The 22328-nt window shown below is 36.5% G+C and overlaps 1 protein-coding gene across 1 annotated transcript in view; it reads left to right on the top strand.

Moving 5' to 3' along the window:
* rab5aa (RAB5A, member RAS oncogene family, a) overlaps nt 1-21880 on the top strand; it is a 41421-nt gene extending 19541 nt beyond the window's left edge. Inside the window, exons 3-6 of the mRNA XM_028818182.2 lie at nt 2196-2347; nt 11277-11399; nt 13437-13530; nt 20612-21880. Of these exons, the coding sequence (XP_028674015.1) occupies nt 2196-2347; nt 11277-11399; nt 13437-13530; nt 20612-20727 (485 nt within the window). The 3' untranslated portion in view covers nt 20728-21880. The remainder of the gene's footprint in view (nt 1-2195; nt 2348-11276; nt 11400-13436; nt 13531-20611) is intronic.
* Nucleotides 21881-22328: the final 448 nt, after the last annotated feature.

The raw sequence follows: 22328 nt of genomic DNA, 5'->3' as shown, positions 1-22328 counted from the left end.
AAATTTCGATGTTTTGTTCCCCAAGCCACATAGTTATCACTTTCGCCTTACGGCACGGTGCTCCATCATGCTGCATTGTTTGTCATCAAACTGTTCTTGGATGGTTGGGAGAAGTTGCTCTTGGAGGATGTTTTGGTACCATTCTTTTGGCCACGACTGTACATACTACATTTTCTGTGTTTCCCTCAGTATAAACTAGGTGGGGCTCAAGTCCTTCACCCCTTAGTTTTTATGATCATATTTTGTTAAACACAGAATCATTACTACTAACGTCAAATTTAACGATCCATCTGCTGTATGAGTAGAAGTTATGGTGGGACTGTAGAAAAGTGAATTGTGGTGTAGATAAAGAACTATTCATCGCCTTCGCACTATTAGCAGTATTAAGCTACTTCAGTCATTTCTTTTGTTTTTTTTTTTAATTTTTATGTATTTATTTTGCATTTATTCCTGGTACATTTGCTTCGACAATTTGCATGCAAAAATGCATTTTGTTTAGCATAAATGATCAAAAATACAAGTATCTCACAAAATAGTTCATATTTATTATCTGATATTGCTCCTTTCTAATAGGGCAGACCTTTGGGTGTTCTCTAACATTAAACAAAAATTATATACAAGCACATTATGTGTACAGTTCTGTCCTGTCCTAATAATAATTTACCATGCCATAATTACTGAAATTAAAAACTGAATCTAGAGTGTGTATGTGCATATATAAATAGGATACAGTATATACAGTGTGTGTATCTGTCTGTATATATATGTTTGACGGTCAGCCTCAGCTATTACCCGGCCGGGACACCAATGGAATGGAAGGACCAGGGAAGAGAGCATCGCTGAGGCAACTCCTCCCCTGGGAGGCTAGAGGGTAGTCGTCCTGGGTGGCTGTGGCACCACAGATTCCCGCAGGGCATGCTGGGAGCTGGAGCTTGGTGCAGTCCTGTTGGGTTCCGTGGAGGTCGCCTTGGGGAGTTGCAGAACCTTTCAGTGGTTTTTCCCCACACCTGGGAGAGATTCCAGGTACTTCTAATGAACCTCATGGAGTGCTCACAGGTGCTGAACAAAAGGAGCCGCCTCACTCCATTCAGGGGGCCTGAATCGGGAGGAAGCGGATGAAGCTCCTGAAGGAAGAGTGGAGGCGGAAGGACTAGCTGGAAAGGGAAGGGTCTGTGTTGTGTACTGTGTACTATGCTGTGGGGAACAGAGAAAAGCGCTCTCCAACTGTATATAAACTGTGTGCTGTGTGAACTAAACCTGTGTCCTCCCTGTCTGTTTTGGGGTTAGGGCAGCTGTGTGACCCGGGCATCACAATATATAAATAAATAATAGAAATGTTTTTGACATTAAACAAATTGAATTTCTAAGTTAGGTTAGAAATCATATAGAAATTAAACTAGTATAAAGTCAGACAGATATATTTATATACTTTTTAACTTTTATTTGAAGAAATACACATTTTCATCAGCAATTCTTCTTACATTAAACAGCATCTTTTTAAATAACCATTTAGTCGGTGTGATAACAAGCGCATTGTTTATTTGTAAAGTGTTTGTATGGTAATTGTGGTACGTATTGGCATGTATTATACAGTAATTACAAACTGCATGCATATGATTTTTCCTTTCATTAAGCAAAAAAAAAAAAAGGCCAATGATATAAAATATGAAACATGTGCTAATACAGTGTGCATCCTTTCCTGTACGATTTCAGACATCTGTGCTGTTCTGACTTGACAAGGTTAAAGATAAAAAGACACAAACACTGCAAAGCAGAAGAGAACAACAGCTTAGTTGCATGACTTATATTAGTGTTATTTCAAGAAACTGGTAATGAAATCAATTTATGGATGCAAGTTATTTAACTTTTCTTTAAATGGTTCAGTAAGAGGATGGATTAATGATGATGTGGTTAACGCTGCATTCTTACAACTCCAGAGTTGTGGGTTCAGGTCTTATCACAGACACCACCTGTATAGGTTTTGCATGGTCTTCTCATATTGTGTCCTGTCCAGGGAAGGCTTTCACCTTGTACCCAGAGCTTCCATAGCCTATAGTTCCTACTGATCCTGGGGTAGACACACAATATGTTAGTAAAGCGATTAAATGATTGTTTAATATGCATCTTTTTTTATCTTAAAATAATTTTGCTTATTTACTTACCTTTCTATTTATTGGTATTTATTTATTTTGCAGCTGCATTCCTTACTCAGACAGTTTGTCTCGATGATACAACTGTGAAGTTTGAGATATGGGACACGGCTGGGCAAGAACGCTATCACAGCTTGGCACCAATGTATTACAGAGGTGCTCAAGCTGCTATAGTTGTATATGACATTACAAATGAAGTAAGTATGTGTCTAAACTCAATATGAACTTTTTTTTTTTTTAAACTTTTGTCGTTTGCAGAAAGAGAGTAGAAAATAGTTTGTGTGATGTAGTTGTATGCCTAACCTGAGAAAGTTGTAGTTGTTTTCTACAAAGCAATGTACTCTGAAAGATTTTACTATACAATTTAGGATAAGATCAGCTCATCATTTTCCTAGGTAGGGTGGGGGTGTACAAAGGCAGTTGTGTAAAAGAATTTTATTTTTAACAATATATTTATATTAGCATATTTGCAGTAAGTTAAATAAAATAATATAAAAATAACTTTTACGTATTTATGCAGGTGTGATGGAGGTGCTGATTGTACAATGTCACTGATTTACAACATTTGTATATGTGTCTAATTTGCCTTTTCTTTGATATTGGTAGGGGGATGCACAGTAGATAAATATATTTGAGGCTAAGCAAGACATATGGATGAATGTTCCTTTAAACAGAACTTCAGAACTTGTGATGAGAGAATAATTTTGGTTAACTTTTCTGTTTTTCACATTACCACTTTATCAGTTTTGTTTGTGGTTGGCAGGCGGCTAGACTTGATTTAATAAGCCATATAGTGTGTGTGTGTGTGTATATATGTATATGTGTGTGTGTGTATATATGTGTATATGTATGTATTAAATAAAGGGGTGGCACTATTGATTATTTTATATATGTTTTTATAACTTTTGGGCACTGTGGCGGGCAGCAGCGTATTACAGATGCTGCGTCTTCTTTTTGTTTTTAGGTGTGTTTGCTTGTAATTTGAGGAGCACCTACTGTGATAGCCATGTCTGTCTGTTTGGCTGTCCACATAAAGCAACCTGGCTACCAACGGACTGATTTTATTGAAATTTAGCACATGTATTATTCAAAGAAATTTGTTGAGACAATTCAGCTTTCTTTCACATATCGCACTGCACAAAGTTTTGAAATTTCAAATTATTAAAAAGCATTGCAGAATCTGCAGATTCAGATGTCTTTGGAGAAACATTCTGTGTGACTTCGACTATGAATTAGTTTAATATTGTAATTTTCTCTTCAGAGCAGTTACATCAAATTGTATATTTTCCTATTTTTCCTCATCCGATAGCCTCTTGGATCCCCAGTGCAAGTAAGTAACGCGTTTTTTAGGTCATGTGCACAAGCAGCTCGTACAGCAGCACCCTTCTCCTGTTGCTTTAGATAAGTTAATGTTAAAAGTACAAGAGGGGGAAAAAAAAGTACATTCTCTGAAAATAGATGGAAGAGGAAAGTAATTATGTAAGCATTTAGACTGACTTGTCCGAACTAATATTCGTACATTGTCCTTGTAAAGAATCAGTGATATCAACCTGCAAATAAACAGTATTTGAGCTAATTAATTACAAAGGAAATGTGCTGCTCCCCTAAGTTATATAAACACAACATGGGTTTACAACGGGAAGTGCAAATTGATCTGCAGGCAAAAAAAACTGAGCAATCAATGAGTAACCATACTATGGTATACAGTTTCTATGATGCAAAAAGAAGGTAGCTGTGCCACAAATAGCAAGGGCAGGGCAATAATACAGTATATGCTTTCTGAATAAGTTACTTAGCAGTATGATGTACAACTGGCTGACTGTGTGTGTGGGTTATAATTGTGCCTGATAAGTTGCCTTTGCTTACGTGTATCTTCAGGCTGGAATTAAAATCTTTTAAGAAAATTGTCATCTTTGGTATTCTTGTTGTACAATCAATTGGTTTCAGTACTGGGTTCTAACTAATATGAAAAGCTACATGGGGAACTTAGTTGATTATCTCCTTTCATAGGATAATATTGATAGTGATTTTATGCTAATATCATCATTTTTGTATTTATAGTTATTTTTCATTTGGTAATTACAGAGTATTGTTCTATTGGGTACACTTTCAGAATTGTTAAAGAAAACTGAACAGCAGCAGTAGTCACAGATCCTTTGCTACTAACACACATCAGTTGAAGCCATTTTTATATCACTTGAATTGGAATCCACTGTGCATGACAGCTGTTGAACCATCACAAGTCTATTTAGTTTACATTTTTAACTAAATGACATTGTAAGTTGCACATACTTGATGCAGTCTACGAAGATAAAGAGTTGCATTCTGTTATCATTATTTTTGAATACGACTGACTGTTAACACAAATAGTACATTTTGTTTCTCAAATGAGTTTTGGATGATATACCCGAAAATCTGAAATGCTCAAACTTTCCTAATACTACTTGTTTTGGTTAATATTGAGAAGATTAGATTTGATCTGATTATTATTTTAAATCAAGTAACAGACAAAAAAAAAATAGAAATACATAACATAATAAATTCACTGTCTTTCTCATAGCCTTAAGATTACAAGCAGTATTAGCCTCCATGCCAAAAGTACTAAGCAATAATAATCTTTGTCTGGTTCGTGTTACCTCAAGGAATCAAGTTGATGCTTTGTCCTGAAGTCTTCTGAGTCTGTTGAGTGACATTCAGTGGCACAGTTAGAGTAAGGAAGGACATGTTCATTATCCATGTGTTTTTCACTCTGTGTAGTTGCACCTTGCAGTTGTACTGTGGTCACTGTCTTTTAGGTGTCTCACTGGTAGCTTCTATTGCTTACAAAGTATCATAGACTCTCGGCAGACTTTTTTACCTTTTTCTGTGCTTACTTAAGAATTTTTCCTTGACTGATGTGAATATTTTGATGGTGGGATTCAATGCAAGATAGTATCATGGATTTAGAGCTTCAGTGGAAATCTCATGCACCATTCTTGTGGGGGAAGAAAAAAAAAGAGTAATGTTCAATTTAATTTATCCTACACTCAAATATAAAATTTAAATTGAATGTTTTTGAGCCAACTCTGGTCTACAGTAATACATTTAGCAATAAACAACTGTTGCCTAAGCTATAGTAGTTTCCGTATGTGTAAGAGGATTGAATATTTGTGTACCCCCAGTTCAACATAGAAATAGAAACAGTCAATGTGAAAAGGTAATTACAGACCAGGGAAATTGTAGACTTTCAATATATATGAGCAGGCAAACAGTAAATTTTCCTTTTTATAACTTGTTGTCCATAATGTGAAAACTACACAGTCCTATCTAAATTTAACAACTGTGCATGAAAGGTGTGCATATTGCCAAGAGAGATTACCATAGATACTCATGGATATGCTCATCTGTGGCTAATCAGTCTTTCAACTTTTTAACCAAAATTCCAAGAAAAATATGCTGTCCGTAGGGTAGCAGAATATGAAAAGGTTAAACGAAATTGGTTAGGGAGAATATGGTGCTGCACTCCATGTAGACATATAAGGAGAGCCAGCACGAGAGAAAAAAGGGGGGGGGGGGGGCACCGAGAGAAAGAATAAAGGATGGAAGTTAAAGTGAGGAGAAGAGAGGCAGGAACAGGAATGAGCCAATGTATAGTCGTGGCCAAAAGTTTTGAGTCGCAAGTAAGAATGGCAAAGTATTGGTTTTCACAAAGTTGGCTGCTTCATTGTTTTTAGATCTTTTTGTCAGATGTTTCTACGGTATACTGAAGTATAATTACAAGCATTACATAAGTTTTAAAGGCTTTTATTGACAATTACATTAAGTTTATGCAAAAAGTCAATATTCACAGTGTTGGCCCTTCTTTTTCAAGACCTCTGCAATTCGCCCTGGCATGCTGTCACAACGTTTGGGCCAAATTCTGACTAATGGCAATCCATTCTTGCATAATCAATGCTTGGGATTTGTCAGAATTTGTGGGGTTTTGTTTGTCCACTCGCCTCTTGAGGATTGACCACAAGTTCTTAATGGGATTAAGGTCTGGGGAGTTTCATGGCTATGAACCCAAAATTTCAGTGTTTTGTTCCCCAAGCCACTTAGCTATCACTTTTGCCTTATGGCACAGTGCTCCATCATGCTGGAAAAGGCATTGTTTGTCACCAAACTGTTCTTGGATGGTTGGGAGAAGTTTGCACCAAGCATTAATTTCCATCTTTCCTTAGAAAAATAAAGTCTTACTACAGTGTGCATAAAACAGACCAGTCTCTCTCCTGAATAATGATGTTAAGATACTCTAAAGTTCTAGCTAGAAGGATTGAGAGAGAGTGCTTCCTTCTATAATATTGTAGGACCAAACCGGAATTGTTAAAGGTAGACACTTGGAATTAATGGGCAAGTATACTATATTAAACAAATGTCAAAGATTAGAAGCTAACACCCCAGTGATCTTGCTATCTTTGGATGCAGAAAAAGCATTTGACATAGTTTGAATGGGACTACCTATTCACCACATTGCACAAATTTGGGTTTGACCTAAATATCTGTGCATGGATCAAAATACTCTAAACTTGTCCAGAAGCCTCAGTTCGTATTAACAATTTTTTTTTTTCCAGATTACTTAAAACTAGAACACAGTACTCAACAAGGATGTCCCTTATCACCAGTGCTCTTTGCATTTGCCATTGACCCATTGGCTGTTACTTTCAAAATGCATTAGAGATACAAAGGGATTTTCAGAGAAGGACTTGAACAGAAAATATCATTATATGCAGATAATATGGTACTGTATATATCTGTGCAAGCAGTCCTAAAAAAACTAGCAAATTTTCAAAAGATATCTGGACTCAAAATTATTTAGAATGAAAGTGCATTTTCCAGTGAATTCTAGTGCACAATTACTAGACTGGACACCTACCCATTTATCTTAGTGGGTCAGTTTAAATATCTAGGGGTAAATATCCCAAGTATATATAAAGCTCTTTTTCAATCAGATTTTGCTGTCTTCATTGAAAAAATGAAACCATTGTGAATAGGTGGTCCAGCCTTCATCTCACATTAGCAGGTAGAATCAACACTGTTAAGATAAACATCCTTCACAAGCTTTTTCTGTTTCAAGCCATGCCCGTATACATTAACAATTTTTAAGAAATTAGACTCAATAATACCCTAATTTGTTTGAAATTCTAAATATCCATGCATCCATTGGGCAACTCCACAACAACCTAAAGCAGAAGGGGGCATGGCACTATCTAAATTTCAATTTTAGTACTGGGCGGCAAATATACAGGTCATAAAGACCTGGACATCAACACAAATCGATGAATATACACAAGTCAGGTCTGCAGTAGAATTAAAATCTTTCAGTACTTCTTTATATTCCCTGCTCTGTGCCCCAGTAAATACAAATTATTGTCAGTACACTAATAATCCAATTGCCCTGCATTCACTCAGAATATGGAATTAATGTAGGCAGCATTTTAAGGCAGGTAAGGTCTTTATCTGTTGTACCTCTACAAGAATGACATCCACTCTTTTCCACCCTCTCAAACATACACAGTATTTAATGCGTGGAAAATGTCTGGGATTAAAACATCGAGAGTACATCGATCATGTTTTTTGCATCCTACGTGTAATTCAATTTTAACTTCTCATCAACACAAGCTTTTCACTACTTTGCTTAACTGAACCTGCCCAATTTTCCTCACCTTCCACCTATTTCTATTCTAGAAGAAATATTGATCAGTCTTGAAGACTCAGATAGCATCTCCACAATTTATAAAAACATCTTGAAGTCCCTTCCTTTCAAGATTCCTGGGGCACAATGGGGAAAGGATCTTTCACTTAGCATTTCAAAAAAGGAGTGGAAGGCAGCCATGCACAGAATACACTCTAGCTCCTTATTTGCAAAGCACCTAATTATTCAACTTAAAGTTGATCACATTTATCTCGAGTAAAACTATCCAGAATGTTTCCCGGGCAAGAGTCAACCTGTGAACATTGTAACCTATCTCCAGCTTACCTGGGCCACATGTTTTGGGCATGCATCAAGATAACATCATTTTAGACAAAATTCTTTGACTGCCTATCAGATTGCCTTGGTATTACAATCACTCTTAACCCATTAACAGCTCTCTTTGGTGTACCCCCAGATGGGCTTAAAGTGGAGAAGCATAAACAAATGGCAATTGCCTTTACGTCACTACTAGCATGTAGACTTATCTTGCTCAACTGGAAGAGTCCCAACCCACCACTTTTAAGTCAGTGGGTAACTGATGTCCTGTACTATCTGAAATTGGAAAAAAATCAAGCTGGCACTCAGGGGATCTGTTGGAAACTGTTTTTAAAATTAATGGCAGGATCTAATCAATAACATACAGCTAATGGGTCACACATCCCATTCACCGTCCCAAAAGTATTATTGTAAGTAAAAGAAATTAAGTGGTATTAAACTCCAGGCTGTAATTGATCATCTTCTATACTGGTAAGTTTGCTGTTTGGGAAGAGTTGAAGGCTGATGTTGTGTGGCTTAGCAAGGAGAATGGTTGTTGTGCTTTAAAATGGTAAAAATAAGCATACTTTATTAACACTTGTTCATATAATTAATCTCATATTATGCTGTCATGCTTGTACTTTGAGCTTTCTTTTTCCAAATCTAAAAGTGACAATAATTAACAGTTGGCACTAATACCTGCAGCATTGTCTAAACCAGCACACTCAACTGGATGCTGTATATGCAAGCGATTATGCAAGTTCGTTGTTTGTGAATCTTTTGCAACAACCTTCCTGCTTAGTTAACAAAAAAAAGTTCACCTAAATCTTTTTTTATAGCTTTACTTTGAAGCCAAAATATTGCCAGATTTCTTCTTGGCCACCAATTTGTTCATCTATGCTCTTCTGTACTAAATGAGGTATTTTTTTGTTTTGTTACAGTACACGACTATTAACGATGAGTACACCCTGTGGCACAATTGAAAATTGCAGGAAGTGAGGAGTAGCACTGTTTTCCTAGCAAAAACCGGTGAAATCCCTTCAACCCTCAAACCAGCCCACATAATAACATCACTTGTTGGGATGTTTATGGGAGTTGTTGATCAACCCGAGAGTTCTGTACATCGCCCAACCCTAGTGGGGAGCCACATTTTCTTTTGACAGCAGTAGATACATGACCATCATAGTATAGCTAGTTGTGTTTTGTTTAATATGTTATTCCCATAGTGCTTTTTCTTTTAATTATTTTTTAGTCTTAATTACCAGCCTTGTTTGCCTGAATCTTCCTGTTTCAGGACCCAAACCTCACTGTCGTTTTCCTGTGGATTGTAATCCTGTAGCATCTTATCAGATATTAAGTTCCCCTCTTTTCTGAAGTTCAGCAGTTGTTAGAATTTATTTGATAAAATGCACACTTTATAAAACATTATTCCTTTCAGCACAAGAAAAATGCCTTGAGACCCAGAGTTTCTGTTCCTCTTCAGTATATTTGGTGCAATTAGGAGACCTGAATTCTTAAATACTAAAGTTATTTTACTTATGCTTTAGGCATTCCAGATATGTTACATGTTCTTTTGCAAAAATTAGATTTATATAATTATTTAGTTATTTGTTAATATATCAGAATTTTACTTTCATTTTGAGATTTGCACAATTTACAATAGGTTAGATAAACATTATTAATTCCAAGGGTGAAAATCAGAATTACTTTATCGAATCGGGGAAAATCCCACTGGTTTTTCAAGACAGACAAAACAACAAATTCCTCATCTTTCCTTTTTACAAGTCAGTCAGTGTGCTACATCGATCTACACAAGCTATGCTACTATAGTGTTTAGTAGATTTTTTAGCTGTATTGTTTGCATGCAGATAATTGTGTGGTGTGGACCTGTCATCTTAGCTATGTTCATTTTAAAATTGCCACCTCTCCTACTAGAAATTAATGATTCTGTAATCAGTATTGTGGAATCCTTTAAATTCTTGTGCACAGCTATCACTCTCAGCTGGGATATTAACACCACTTACATCACTAAAAAGGCACAGCAACAATCATATTTTTTTGCCAACTAAAGAAATTAAATGTTCGCCAGCTTATCCCAGTTCAGTATTATAAGGTCATATTTGAAAGTATAAACCTATTCTCCTTTATTGTCTGGTTTGGTTCAGCAATGGTACACTCCAAATCAAAATTACAGCATGTTATGAGGTCAGCTGAGAAAATAATTTGCTGTAACATCTCATGTCACCATGGACTCATCTCACCCAGCTCATCACTCATTCCAAAAATCCCCTCTGGTAAATGCTTCAGGTCAGTTAAAACTAAAACACCACAGTAGACATTAATATGGACCCCTGACAGTCAATTATTCAGGACAACATAGGCTTATCCACTTGCAGATCTCCCCTTAACAGAGATGGCTTGATGGTGTTGATGGTGCTGGAGAAATCCTAAAACATAAATCATTAAACATGATCCTCACAGTACTACTGGCTTTGTCTAGGTGAGAATAAAACTGGTGGAGCTAATAGATATTTGCATCCTCCACTCCAATCTTTGTCCGATAGGCAAACTGCATTGGGTTCAGGTGGTCTACCACAAGAGGACTCGTATAGTCCAAGACCAGTCTCTCAAAGGTCTTCATGTTGTGGAACGTAAGTGCCACTGGTTTGTAGTCATTGGGTAAAGAGGCACCTGCCTTCTTTGGTACAGGAACAATGCAGGATGTTTTCTACAGCAGTGGCACTTCGTGGAATAAGCAGTAACATGTTTGGCAATAGTGTCCGTTTTTTGTGACCTACAATGAAATTTTGTGTTGTATTCAAGTCTTTAAAAAGCATTTTTTTGCATATTACCGTTAACTAACATGTATTTTAAATATTACTTCTTTACTTGTCATGAGTATTAAGTTGTAGTAAACATGTAATGGATCACATAATGACACATTTTACTTTAAAAATAATTATATGGAGCTTCCCAAATGCACATCTCATTTTTTTTTTCTCAACAGTTTTTTTGAGTGTACTTGTGTTATACATGCAGTGTTGCTTTGTCATCTATGTAGACTGTTTCACTATACATGAAGGTTGATTTAAGGAGAATTTCCTGATCTAATATGCATATTAAGATAGTTAAACTTACGTATTAATGCATTTATTTTGCAGGAGTCTTTCGCAAGAGCAAAAAACTGGGTGAAAGAACTTCAGAGGCAAGCAAGTCCAAATATTGTTATCGCTTTGGCTGGCAACAAGGCAGATCTTGCTAACAAGAGAGCAGTTGATTTTCAGGTATGTATTTTTTCCAGTGAGTGATAATGTAGGAGATTATAGGTGGTATTAAGGGAAATGTAAGAGAGGTGGAGGTTTTATTTTTCTGGAAACAACAACAGAGTGGAATGAAATTCTTTTACAATGAAAGGATAGTGGCTTACAAATGTATGCTCATTTTTACACTGCACCATTAGTACCTTATCCATTTTGAAGGAGAACAAGTATATTTGCTTGGACTCATCAGTGATGATTTTATGCACTCGGCAAACTTGCTATCTAGATTGAATGAAATTCTTTCAGATGTTTATGACTGCACATCCATAGTACAGTCTCACTTTCCACTTTATCCCAAAGGTGATTGGTTTGATTGAGATCTTGGAACTGTTGTGTCCATTGGAGTAAACTAATGTAACTGTCAAGTTCATGAGATCAGCCTGAGATGACAATGCACATTATTTTGCTGGAAGTATCTATTTGAAAAGCAGAGGCAGCCACTATGAATGGATGTGCATGGTTAGCAGCAGTGTGGTATTCAGATAATGCTCACTTGGTACTAATAGGCATAATATGCCACAAAAACATTCCCATACCATTATACTAAGACTACTAGGCTGCAGCTTTTACACAAGGCAGGATTGGCAAATTAATTAATGCTGTTTATGCTAAATTCTGCATCTTCTCATCAGCATGTCAAGATTCGTTGGGTATTTTTTCATTGTTTGGTTATCCAGTTTTGATGATTTCCTGCCCACTGTAGCCTCATCTTCTTATACTTAGCTAAACGCTGTAGAACCTGACATGGTTGTATTCTGCTGTAGCACACCTGCCTTCAGAGTTTAAAGCAGTGTGAATTAATAATATAGGTTTCCTTTTTGTAGACTTGGAACAAGTCAACCTATTCTTTCCTGACCTCTGTCTTTAACAAAGTTTTGCCAGTAGAACCGCTGGTTTCTAGGTGTTTTGTTCCACCATGCTTAGTAGAGATTTGAAGTGCTTGAAGCGTAACAGGAGGGCAACAGTTTCCGAGATGCTGAGACTGTCATAGATTTCCTTAGATTACACTCCTTGCCTATTATAAAATTTGGTCAAACAATAAGTAAATCTGTTGACCAGGTGCACAGTCACATGTATTAATAGGTCCCCCATGATTGTATATTTAAAGAATTCGGCTGTTTGTTTTGCCAAATAGGTATAAATATTAAAGTGGTCGCCTTGTTTATGCACCTTAAGAGACTTGCTGTCACACAAAAAGATGTAATAAATAGTGAAAGAATCCCAAAAAGTAAAAGCATTAGGAAACTTTTAATGGGAATAGACATTTCAGCCTGACAGCTGTTTCAGTCCTCCTTTACCCCTGACCCAAATTATCTGAGTTAAGATCAGCCTCACTTGAGCATATTGTAAATAGAATGAGCTAACTTCCAGTGCATACGGTTCTTTGATAGATATACTAGATAGACAGATTGATAGATAGATAGATAGATAGAGAGGTGTCGGATTTCTACGCACTTCACACATTAGTCCTTGTAGCTGATAATTTCAAGTCACATCTGGTACATAGTAGCATCATGTACAGGTACATAGTAACATACTCTGTATTAATTGCCATCTAGTGCCACATACCCCTTGTGTCTATAGCTTTAGGCTCAATAATATCTTCTTCCAGTGTCATTGCCTGTGACCATCAATAACTCAGTTACTACTTATAAAACAATAGAAGTAATTTTAAACTATATGTGCTGTCAGTTTAGGGGCCTTTTCTTATTTTAGCATGATTTCTTTTGAACTTAGATCACATGTGCTGATTAAAGAATGTCTCAAGAGGGGTTTCAAGCAGTGATGAAATTTGCTCAGGGTCATGCATGGCACAAAAGCTGCTGTTTTCATTAGTGAGTTATATTTGGCTAAATGAAATCTAGATATATTATATAAAGGGTATGTTGATTACTGTTTAGTATACAAGAATAAAGGCCATTTAGAATGTAGACAACAAATTCAGATAGCAATAATTTTACGATTTAATGATAATAGCTTTTTTTAATGCCTCTTTTGCAGGAAGCAGAGTCTTATGCAGATGACAATAGTTTGCTGTTCATGGAAACATCTGCCAAAACTTCGATGAATGTGAATGAAATATTTATGGCAATAGGTACAGTATCATATTAATGCTGGAATATAATATTTTTATTACCAACTAGCTGTTTCTTGTCCCCACAGCCATTCATGAAAGAAAACAAAGTACAATTTTTGTTGTTGTCACAAAGATGAAGAAATTACACTGAATTTGTAATGTTTATCTAGATTACATGAAGAATCATATATTGTTATGTCTTCTGTGTACCTCCGGCTTAATTTCCTTATTCTGCATCATTTTTTGCTGTAGTAAATGCTTTATCACCTCATATAACTGTCAGCTTATCCCAGCGATGAACATGCCAAGACACTGAAAGTGCCTTGTGTTAATGAGAAGTGCTATATGAAATAAGGTTTGATTCTTTTGGATGACAGTTACAGTAGTGGAGACTACCATTGTAAAGAAAATTTAAGAATTCCTAAGAAATGCATAACAGTTGTCTTTAAACTTAAAATCATATTAAATCTGTTACTATACATGTTAAAGTTACACTGTGTTTATATTAACTATTGTAATGGTGAGATTAATCTGCCCTCTTATTGACTTGTTAAAATACAAAAAACACTTCAGTGATTAAGGTTTTTAGTGCCCAGTTACAAGTAGTTTTATACAGTATGTGCCAGCATTACTTCAGACTATATACTCTTCTCTAGTGGTGTCCATTCTTGTAAATCTGTTGTTTTATATCTGCAGCAAATGCAGTGTATATTCTAATCATACTTAACTAGGAGTTTAAAAACAACCAAAGCACTGTCGTTTTCATCTTTGGTTTTGGTCAGAATTGCAGTTTTATTTTTGGATTGTTTTTGATTTAGGGGTTAAACATTGCATGTATTTTTGCAGGTTTTTTTTTTTTTTTTTTTTTTTGTATTTTGGTATTTGATACACTTTATTAATCCCTGAGAGAAAATTGTCTTTTTATGTGACCTTTGTAAATCAGAGTGTAGGGTCAGCCATTGTTCAGCCGCCATGGAGCAATTTTAAGGTTAAGGGTTTTGTTCAAGGTTCCCAAAGAAGCAGGATCCCTTCTAGCAGTAATGAGATTTGAACCAACAACCTTCCAGTAACCTGTGAAAATAAAAAAAATGGGTCTTTCCCTCTCTACATAGGTGATGAATTGGGTTTAGGCTTGATAACTGATTTGACTATGGTAGATCTTATGTTCTAGAACAGTTGGCATTTTATGATATGTTATCTTGGTAAGTAGTACCTGATGGTATTTGAGGCCAAATAACGAGATTACTGATTAGTTTTAGTTTAAGCTGTGGTCTTCATGAATTTGTTCTTAGATATTAGAGAAGCAAGGTAATAAACAGTCACACCCTTGGGCATAATGCCAACACCACTAGCCTGCAATATTGACATAACTAGTATGATGAGTCATTTACTTCCTGTTACTGTTGTCATAACTCAGTCCTGCTGTTATGATAGAGAACTGCATTTCTGCAGTTGCCCCAAAGGACTCGACGAAATTTTTTCCAGCATGATATAACGTTAGTATTTAGCTTTACTACACATGTATTTTAAATAAATTTAGTATTTAGCTTTATTATAGATACCCTTCCCATTTTATGATGACTTGCTTTAACTTGAACATTGGTTGCCTTAACCTATTTATAAAAATAGTAAAATTACACAACATCAGCTGTTTCATGGTGTAATGGCAACAGTGTCCCAGCTTGACTGATTTTGTTCCTCGGTTGATGTTTCATCTCAACCTCAGCTTCTCAGGCTTACTACTCAAACCAAAATATTCTTTCAGTCCTGTTTTTATCAATTCTCATGACCACCATCTTGGAAATCTAGACATAGTAGAATAGTTAAACATCTCTTGGTTTGGATTGGTTTCACCAAGTACAGGTGAATTTCCTCAAACAAGTTAGTATTACATTGTGACATGCGAGTACCTGTCTTGCACCCCAAAACCCTCAGTACTTTAGCAAAACCAGCTTTATTCAGCTTGGAACAGGAACAGCATGGTTATTTATAGTAGCGGGATCTACCACTCTCCTATACACAGACACAGCAACCAGGTAGGGTCATAGCCAAGTAATATTTTTCCCTGCATTTATAATGTTCCTTGCATCACCCATCGACGACAGGCACTTATAGCGCAAACACCGTCGGCTCGGATTTGCTTTTGCAGTGAGCCACTGCAGCGATGGGAGCCTGCAGTTGCCGAAGCAATGGAGAAGCTGTCTTCCACAGATGCGGTGATTGCGCTTCAGGCTGTTCTTCTGCATTTTAAAAACACTGCTCGGCGGCGAGACGGAAAGCCTGGAGTGGGTTTCAGCTTTCTTTGTCCTCTGGTTAAAAGCAACACCTCGCTAAACATCAAAGTTGAACTTTTTAATGTTCAGTCCCTGACAAATAAAGCCTGTCTAATTTATAATCACATTGTAGACAAGGGGGATTAACATCATTTGTTTGACTGAGACCTGGCAAAAATCCGAGGTATACTCAGTTTTCAACGAGTCATGCCCTCCTGGGTACACCTAACTCGAAAAGGCCCGCAGCTCTGGACTTGGCGGTGGTCTGGCTGTAATCCATCGGGTAGGTTTGCAATTATCACTTCTCCCTCTTCCTGAATTCTTAACTTTTGAATGCCTGGCAATTAATTGCAAGCATCCACTTTTTATAACAATACTTATTTATCAACCACCAAAACAACACCCTGATTTCATTACGGAAATGAATGAGCTGCTGTCATCTTTCTGTACAACATCATCAAATGTACTGATTCTTGGAGATCTCAACATTCATGTGGACACACCCTCTAATTACTTAGCTGCCTAGCTCTTAGAGCTCCTGGACTGCCTAAATCTGAGGCAACTTGTCGAGGTCTCCACTCACAACAGTCCTCATCTCTGACCTCCCAAGTACTTGATCTGGGTGTTTCCGATCACAAAATTGTCTCCGTGGATTTACCTACAAATTCACTATACTCTAAACCACAGTGCTGTATCCGCTTTAGGAACCTGAAAAAAATAAATTTGACTGATTTAAATGCTGACATTATGAACATCTTCATTGCTCCCCACCTTTCTTCTGTCAGTGAATTAGTCGATTATTACAACAATGGGCTCCATAACATCCTTGAGACCCATGCCCCATTTAAATCACAAGTGGTCTCTTTTGTAAAATCTGCCCCATGGTTTACAAGTGAGTTTCGACAGATGAAAGCAGCTGAGTGAGCCCTCGAGCGGCGTTTTGTTGCAACCAGTTTAACGGTCCACAAATTAGCTTATCAGGATCACCAAAAAAGCTACTCCAGGGCACTGACCACTTCCAAATCTCAGTACTATTCAAATTTAATCAACAACAGTCTTGGAAATTCCAAACAACTTTTTTCCGTGATAAATCATTTAGTCAATCCTCACACCTATGCCTGCAATAATTTTATTGAATATTTCACCTCTAAAGTGGACATCATCTGCTCCTCATTGTCTGCCTCCAGCCCTCCATCACTGGATGTTTCTACATCGAAGCCAATGGGCTGCCTTTCCCAGTTCCTGTGTACCATAGTTAAAGAAGTTGAGGGCATCATACAGAGGATGAGGCCTTCAACGTGTTCATTGGACCCTTTTTCTACTCCTCTGAAAAAGCTAATGTATCCGATATAAGCCCTGTTATTGCTGATATCATTAATCTCTCTCTCTCCAGAGCAGCTTAGTCCCACTGGCCTTGAAAACTACAAAAATTAGACCTCATTTAAAAAAAATCATCTTTGGATCCTGAAGTGATAGCAAACTATCGTCCGATCTCCAACCTTCCATTTTTGTCTAAGGTTTTGGAAAAGGTTGTTTTGGTTCAGCTTCAGGAACACCTCAAAAAATTCAATCTGGTTTCCAAACTTCTCACAGAGACAGCCCCGGTTAGAGTCACCAATGACCTCCTGATGGCTGCTGACCAGGGACAGCTGCATTTGATACGGTAGATCATAATATTCTCCATCATCTTCACTATACAATTGGACTTTCTGGCATTGCTTTGGAGTGGTTCAAGTCCTATCTTACAGATAGGGCTGAGCATGTGGCCTTGGGGGATGCTAAATCTCATACCCACACTGTCACCTGTGGGGTCCCACAAGGATCAGTCCTTGGGCCGACCCTCTTTAATATCTATATGCTACCCCTGGGTCACGTCATCCGCAAGCATGAAGTTTCATTCCATTGCTATGCCGATGATACGCAGCTCTATGTGAGACTGGATATGAGTTCTGTTACACATCCATCAACTCTTTCCTCTTGCTTGGATGAGATTGAGGCCTGGATGTCCAAAAACTTCCTCAAGCTGAACAGCACCAAAACTGAAGCTCTTTTAATTGGCACCCCCCATCAACTTCTTTCCTCTGTAAATTGTATTTCCTTTTCTGACGTACCATTACCCTCTCCCCTTCTGTTACAAATCTGGGTGTCAAGTTAGACTCCCATCTGTCACTTGATACACATGTCCATCACCTTTGTAAAATTGCATTCCTTCATCTCTGAAACACAGCCAAACTCCGTCCCTACCTCTCCCTCTGTGATGCTGAAAAGCTGGTTCATGCCTTTGTCTCATCCAGACTGGACTATTGTAATGCACTCCTCTTTGGGATACCCAACAAGAGCCTTCAAAAGCTACAACAAATTCAAATACTGCTGCAAGAATCCTGATGAGGGTGCAGAAATATAAACACATTTCACAAATCCTTCGGTCACTTCATTGGCTCCTTATCCATCTCCGTATCGAATACAAACTCTTGTTTGTTTACTCACCAGTGTGTCCATGGAAATGCTCCACAATATCTTGAGGAACTCCTTATACTACAATACACTGCAAGAAACCTCCATTTTGCAAATACCTACTGCCTTTGCCCCCCTGTGACCAAACTTCACACAATGGGTGACCGAGCCTTTGCAGCTGCTGCTCCACGGCTCTGGAATACCCAACCAGAGAGCCTAAGAACACGGCAGATTGTGGGCTGTTTTAAAAAACAGCTAAAGACTTTTCTGTTTAGGAAAGCTTATTAACAAGAATGCTATAATTATTGTTTTATCCCTGTTTTTATCTTGCTTTGCCTTTGTTTAAACTTTTTATGTAGCACTTTGAGATTTACTGCTAATGTAAAGTGCCTTATAAATAAAATGCATTATTATTATTATTATTTATTTCATCCCATTGGCGGGAGTTCTAAAAGAGCTTAGAAACCTTTACAACATATGTACAAGTAATTTTTGTAGGATAATGACATTAGGAAATAAAACCTGTAGTTGTTTTTCTATTTTGCTTTGCCCCCTCTCCCACTATAATCTATCATTTATGGGGGAGGAGTAAAAGCTTTACATTCGACAAAAATTTCAATCCCTGTTTTTTGACGGATCTCGATGTTTTAGTATCCCGATACCGAAAGCATCCATATCTCAATGATGGGTGTGTGTCTGTGTATCACAGTTTCTTGAGGATGGAAAAATACCAAACTTGAAATGTAAGCCTGTTATGAGATGAAGATATGCTGATTAGATTTTGAGCCAAATCATACAAGAGAAAGAGGCATCTAGAGAAACCCTCAAATACTGTAATTCTGCAATTAATTATGAATTCTTCTTGTCCATTGCTATCGTAATGACCTATTTAATGATCAGAAAGATCGGCATCAGAGGGGTAAATAATTACTGAAATGTTATAGAATAGTTGGGGTTGGCCATAAACCCTACTGATGTTCACATCCAAATTTTTAGTGTTAAAATAACAGATTAGGATCTGTGCAGTTGTATTTGGTTCAGCAAGTTTATGGATGTAATTAATTCCTGAGCTATATAATTCTTGTATGTATTAGTTCATCCCTTATTTTTCCAACCCCACTTAAATCCATAAAAGTCCACAGCAAAGCAGTGTTCAGCATGAAATCTTAAAACTACCGTATATACTCGCGGATAAGTCTGGATTTGATTTTACCATATAATTTCTGGTATTTTATTATGTCGGTCATATAAGTCGAATGCTGAAAACTCATCCTATTGGTCCAAGAAATTATGATAAGCTAACGCCCACCAGAGAGAGTAACCACAGAGCACACTTTTCTTTTTCTATGTATTGTGCCTACGTGACCACATGGTAATACCCAAACTATTCTGAATTAACGTTTGCACTGATTTGTGTTTTTTGTATCTCACACCCTCATACACCTTTATTGTAAGAGCATCCCTTATCTACTATGGAGTGTTCGATCAGAAGAAAATATGAAGCTGGTTTTAAATTAAACGTCTTTGAAATAGTGAAAGAAATTGGTAACTGCGCTGCTGCAACAAAATTCGATGCATCTGAGAAGCTGATACGAGATTGGAGGAGGCAAGAAGATGTAAAAAAAAAAATAATAATTTTAAGTGTCGCATTTTTGAACGGGTGTATAAGCCGGGGTCTGATTTTATGATCGATTTTTCATGTTTCAAGACTTGACTTATAACGTGAGTATATACAGCAATTCCAAATACAACTTCACGCCATTTAAATTTACTGATCCACATGCCTACAGAGTAATAAAGTAATCATTGTAGTTGTTTAATCCAGCTTACATGTCAGCAGAGCCTGGAGTACCCTAAGAAAAGCTGGAGTGTGTTTTTTTTTCCCCCCTCTTATTCTAAGGTGGATTTGTCATTAAATGTACTTTTGTTTTGAGCTGCTCATGCTGCACTTCAGAAGAGAATATGCTAATTTTGCAACCTTTTCCTATCACACTATATGATACAGGTTCCTTCATGTACAAGATTGACTGTTGATTTTGGATTTTGTTTTGAACAAAATATATTGCTAATATCAATTAGTAAGGTTTCAAAGAAATATACAAGCTGGAGATAAATAATTTAATTCTCTAATCTTATATATTGTACTGTGGTTTCTTAACAAATAATCTGATAAATTTTATCATTTATTTAAAATGTAGTTTATTATAACCTGTTTGTTTTGGCCTGTAGATTACTTAGCATATTCTAGGTGTTCTGCAATTTTTGGACTCTTCTCCACAAAGTATGTTCTTAGGTTTATGAAAAAAAATGTTTATTATTTAAAAGTCAATCTGAGTATTTGCTCTGATTAAGATGCATATATTCTTTTTCAGCAAAGAGATTGCCTAAAAATGAACCACAAAATACAGGAGCAAACAGTGGAAGAAACAGAGGAGTAGACCTTACTGAGACTACCCAACAGAACAAGAGCCAGTGCTGTAGTAACTAACAGGAAGATAACTAAATGCATCTCAAAGAAGTCTCTTCCTTAACTGAATAACAAAGGAATTGAGGGGTGTTTAACCCAGAATAGCTAAAAAAAGACTGTGTATAGTTGCATTTCTAATACAAAGTTTATTTTATGTCTTTTGAACTTTTTATTTTTTAAAGATGTACTTCAAAATTCTGATGCATGTATCACTACAAGGCCTAAATATAATTTTTTAACATTACTTGGCAGCAGAAACATCAACTTTATAGCTGAAAAGGACAGACCTGTCTGATACAATGGTTTTAGCTTAGATTACCCACTCTTGTTATAGGGAAGTGTTATTAGCAATCACCAAAAAGTTATTGTATCCAGTTGTGCTTTTTTTTTTTTTTTTGCTTTTTTTGTGTCCTTTAACTTCCCACCAGATAGACTTGTAGCATTAGAACCCAGGCAAATCCCCAGTACCTCCCTGTACCTTGGGGGAGGGAGTAGGGGAAATAAATTGTCAGGCTCTTCGGTCATGACCTTCTAGTTTTTTTAGTGGCATTGTGCAATTGTTTACAGTATTTCTGCAAGAACAGTTTTCCGTAAAAATACATTCCTGTTCATAGTGATTTCTATATGAAAATTGACCTGCAGTAAGTCGGATATTCGTTTTTTGGAGTGGGAAAGTAAATCCTATCTATTATTATGGTAGCCAGTTAAAAGTATTTTTTTTATTTGATCATGTTCGTGACCTAGCAGGTTATCAGCTAAACCAGACTTTGGTAATGGGTGACATCCGTTTCTTTAATTTAAAATAGTGTTTGTGCTAACTACTTTTTTCCCCGCAGAGTTGATAATGACCACGTGTAATAAATAATTCAGCAGGTCTAGTGAAAATGTAAATCATGCCTTGCACTAACAGCTCATTAATATTATTTGTCCATTATTACAATTGGTGTTTGTTAAATAATTTACTGTAAATAAGGGTGTTGCAATGTATCTTACTTTTTAACATACCACTAGTTGGACTAAAGTTTGCTAGAGAGCTCAAATAATCACAAAATATGTACAGTAAAGAAGCAGTTCCATATAGAAAGGGTTTAGAAATTTTCACAAATGGTTAAATTATAATCCGTGGTGGTCTTTATAAATGTATGTAGTGTTATTAACAAAGAATTTGAAATTACTTTAGTGGTTTGTCTTGTATTTTCTCAAAACTTAAATTAAGTATGATTTTTATATTTTTAACATTTGTTTTACTTTGCACTCATAAGACATTGATTTCTTGTACATACTTCATAGAGTATTCAGTCTTCAGATGTTTAGACAGACAGACAGCTGGTTCAAACTATTCAGAGTACTGCCTAGCAACACAGAGATGACGGTGTAACACAGGGATAAAAAACTGATCAGTAAAGATGCCCAGGTGCTAGTTTATGTAATAAGACAAGTAATTAAAAAGGGAAAATTGTTTGCTGTGCACATTTAAACCAGTTTAATGTCAAGTGCAAACAATTCTGTTATTAAATAAATATAAAAAAGCAAGCTGATTGATTTGAGCATGTTGTTAGAAAAAAATGCACTTTTAAAATGAACAAATTATATTTACAAGTCAGTTATTTGCCAAATACATT

Source organism: Erpetoichthys calabaricus, chromosome 13, assembly GCF_900747795.2.
Source record: "Erpetoichthys calabaricus chromosome 13, fErpCal1.3, whole genome shotgun sequence".
Lineage (NCBI taxonomy): Eukaryota > Metazoa > Chordata > Cladistia > Polypteriformes > Polypteridae > Erpetoichthys > Erpetoichthys calabaricus.
This window is presented reverse-complemented; position numbering and strand designations above follow the sequence as displayed.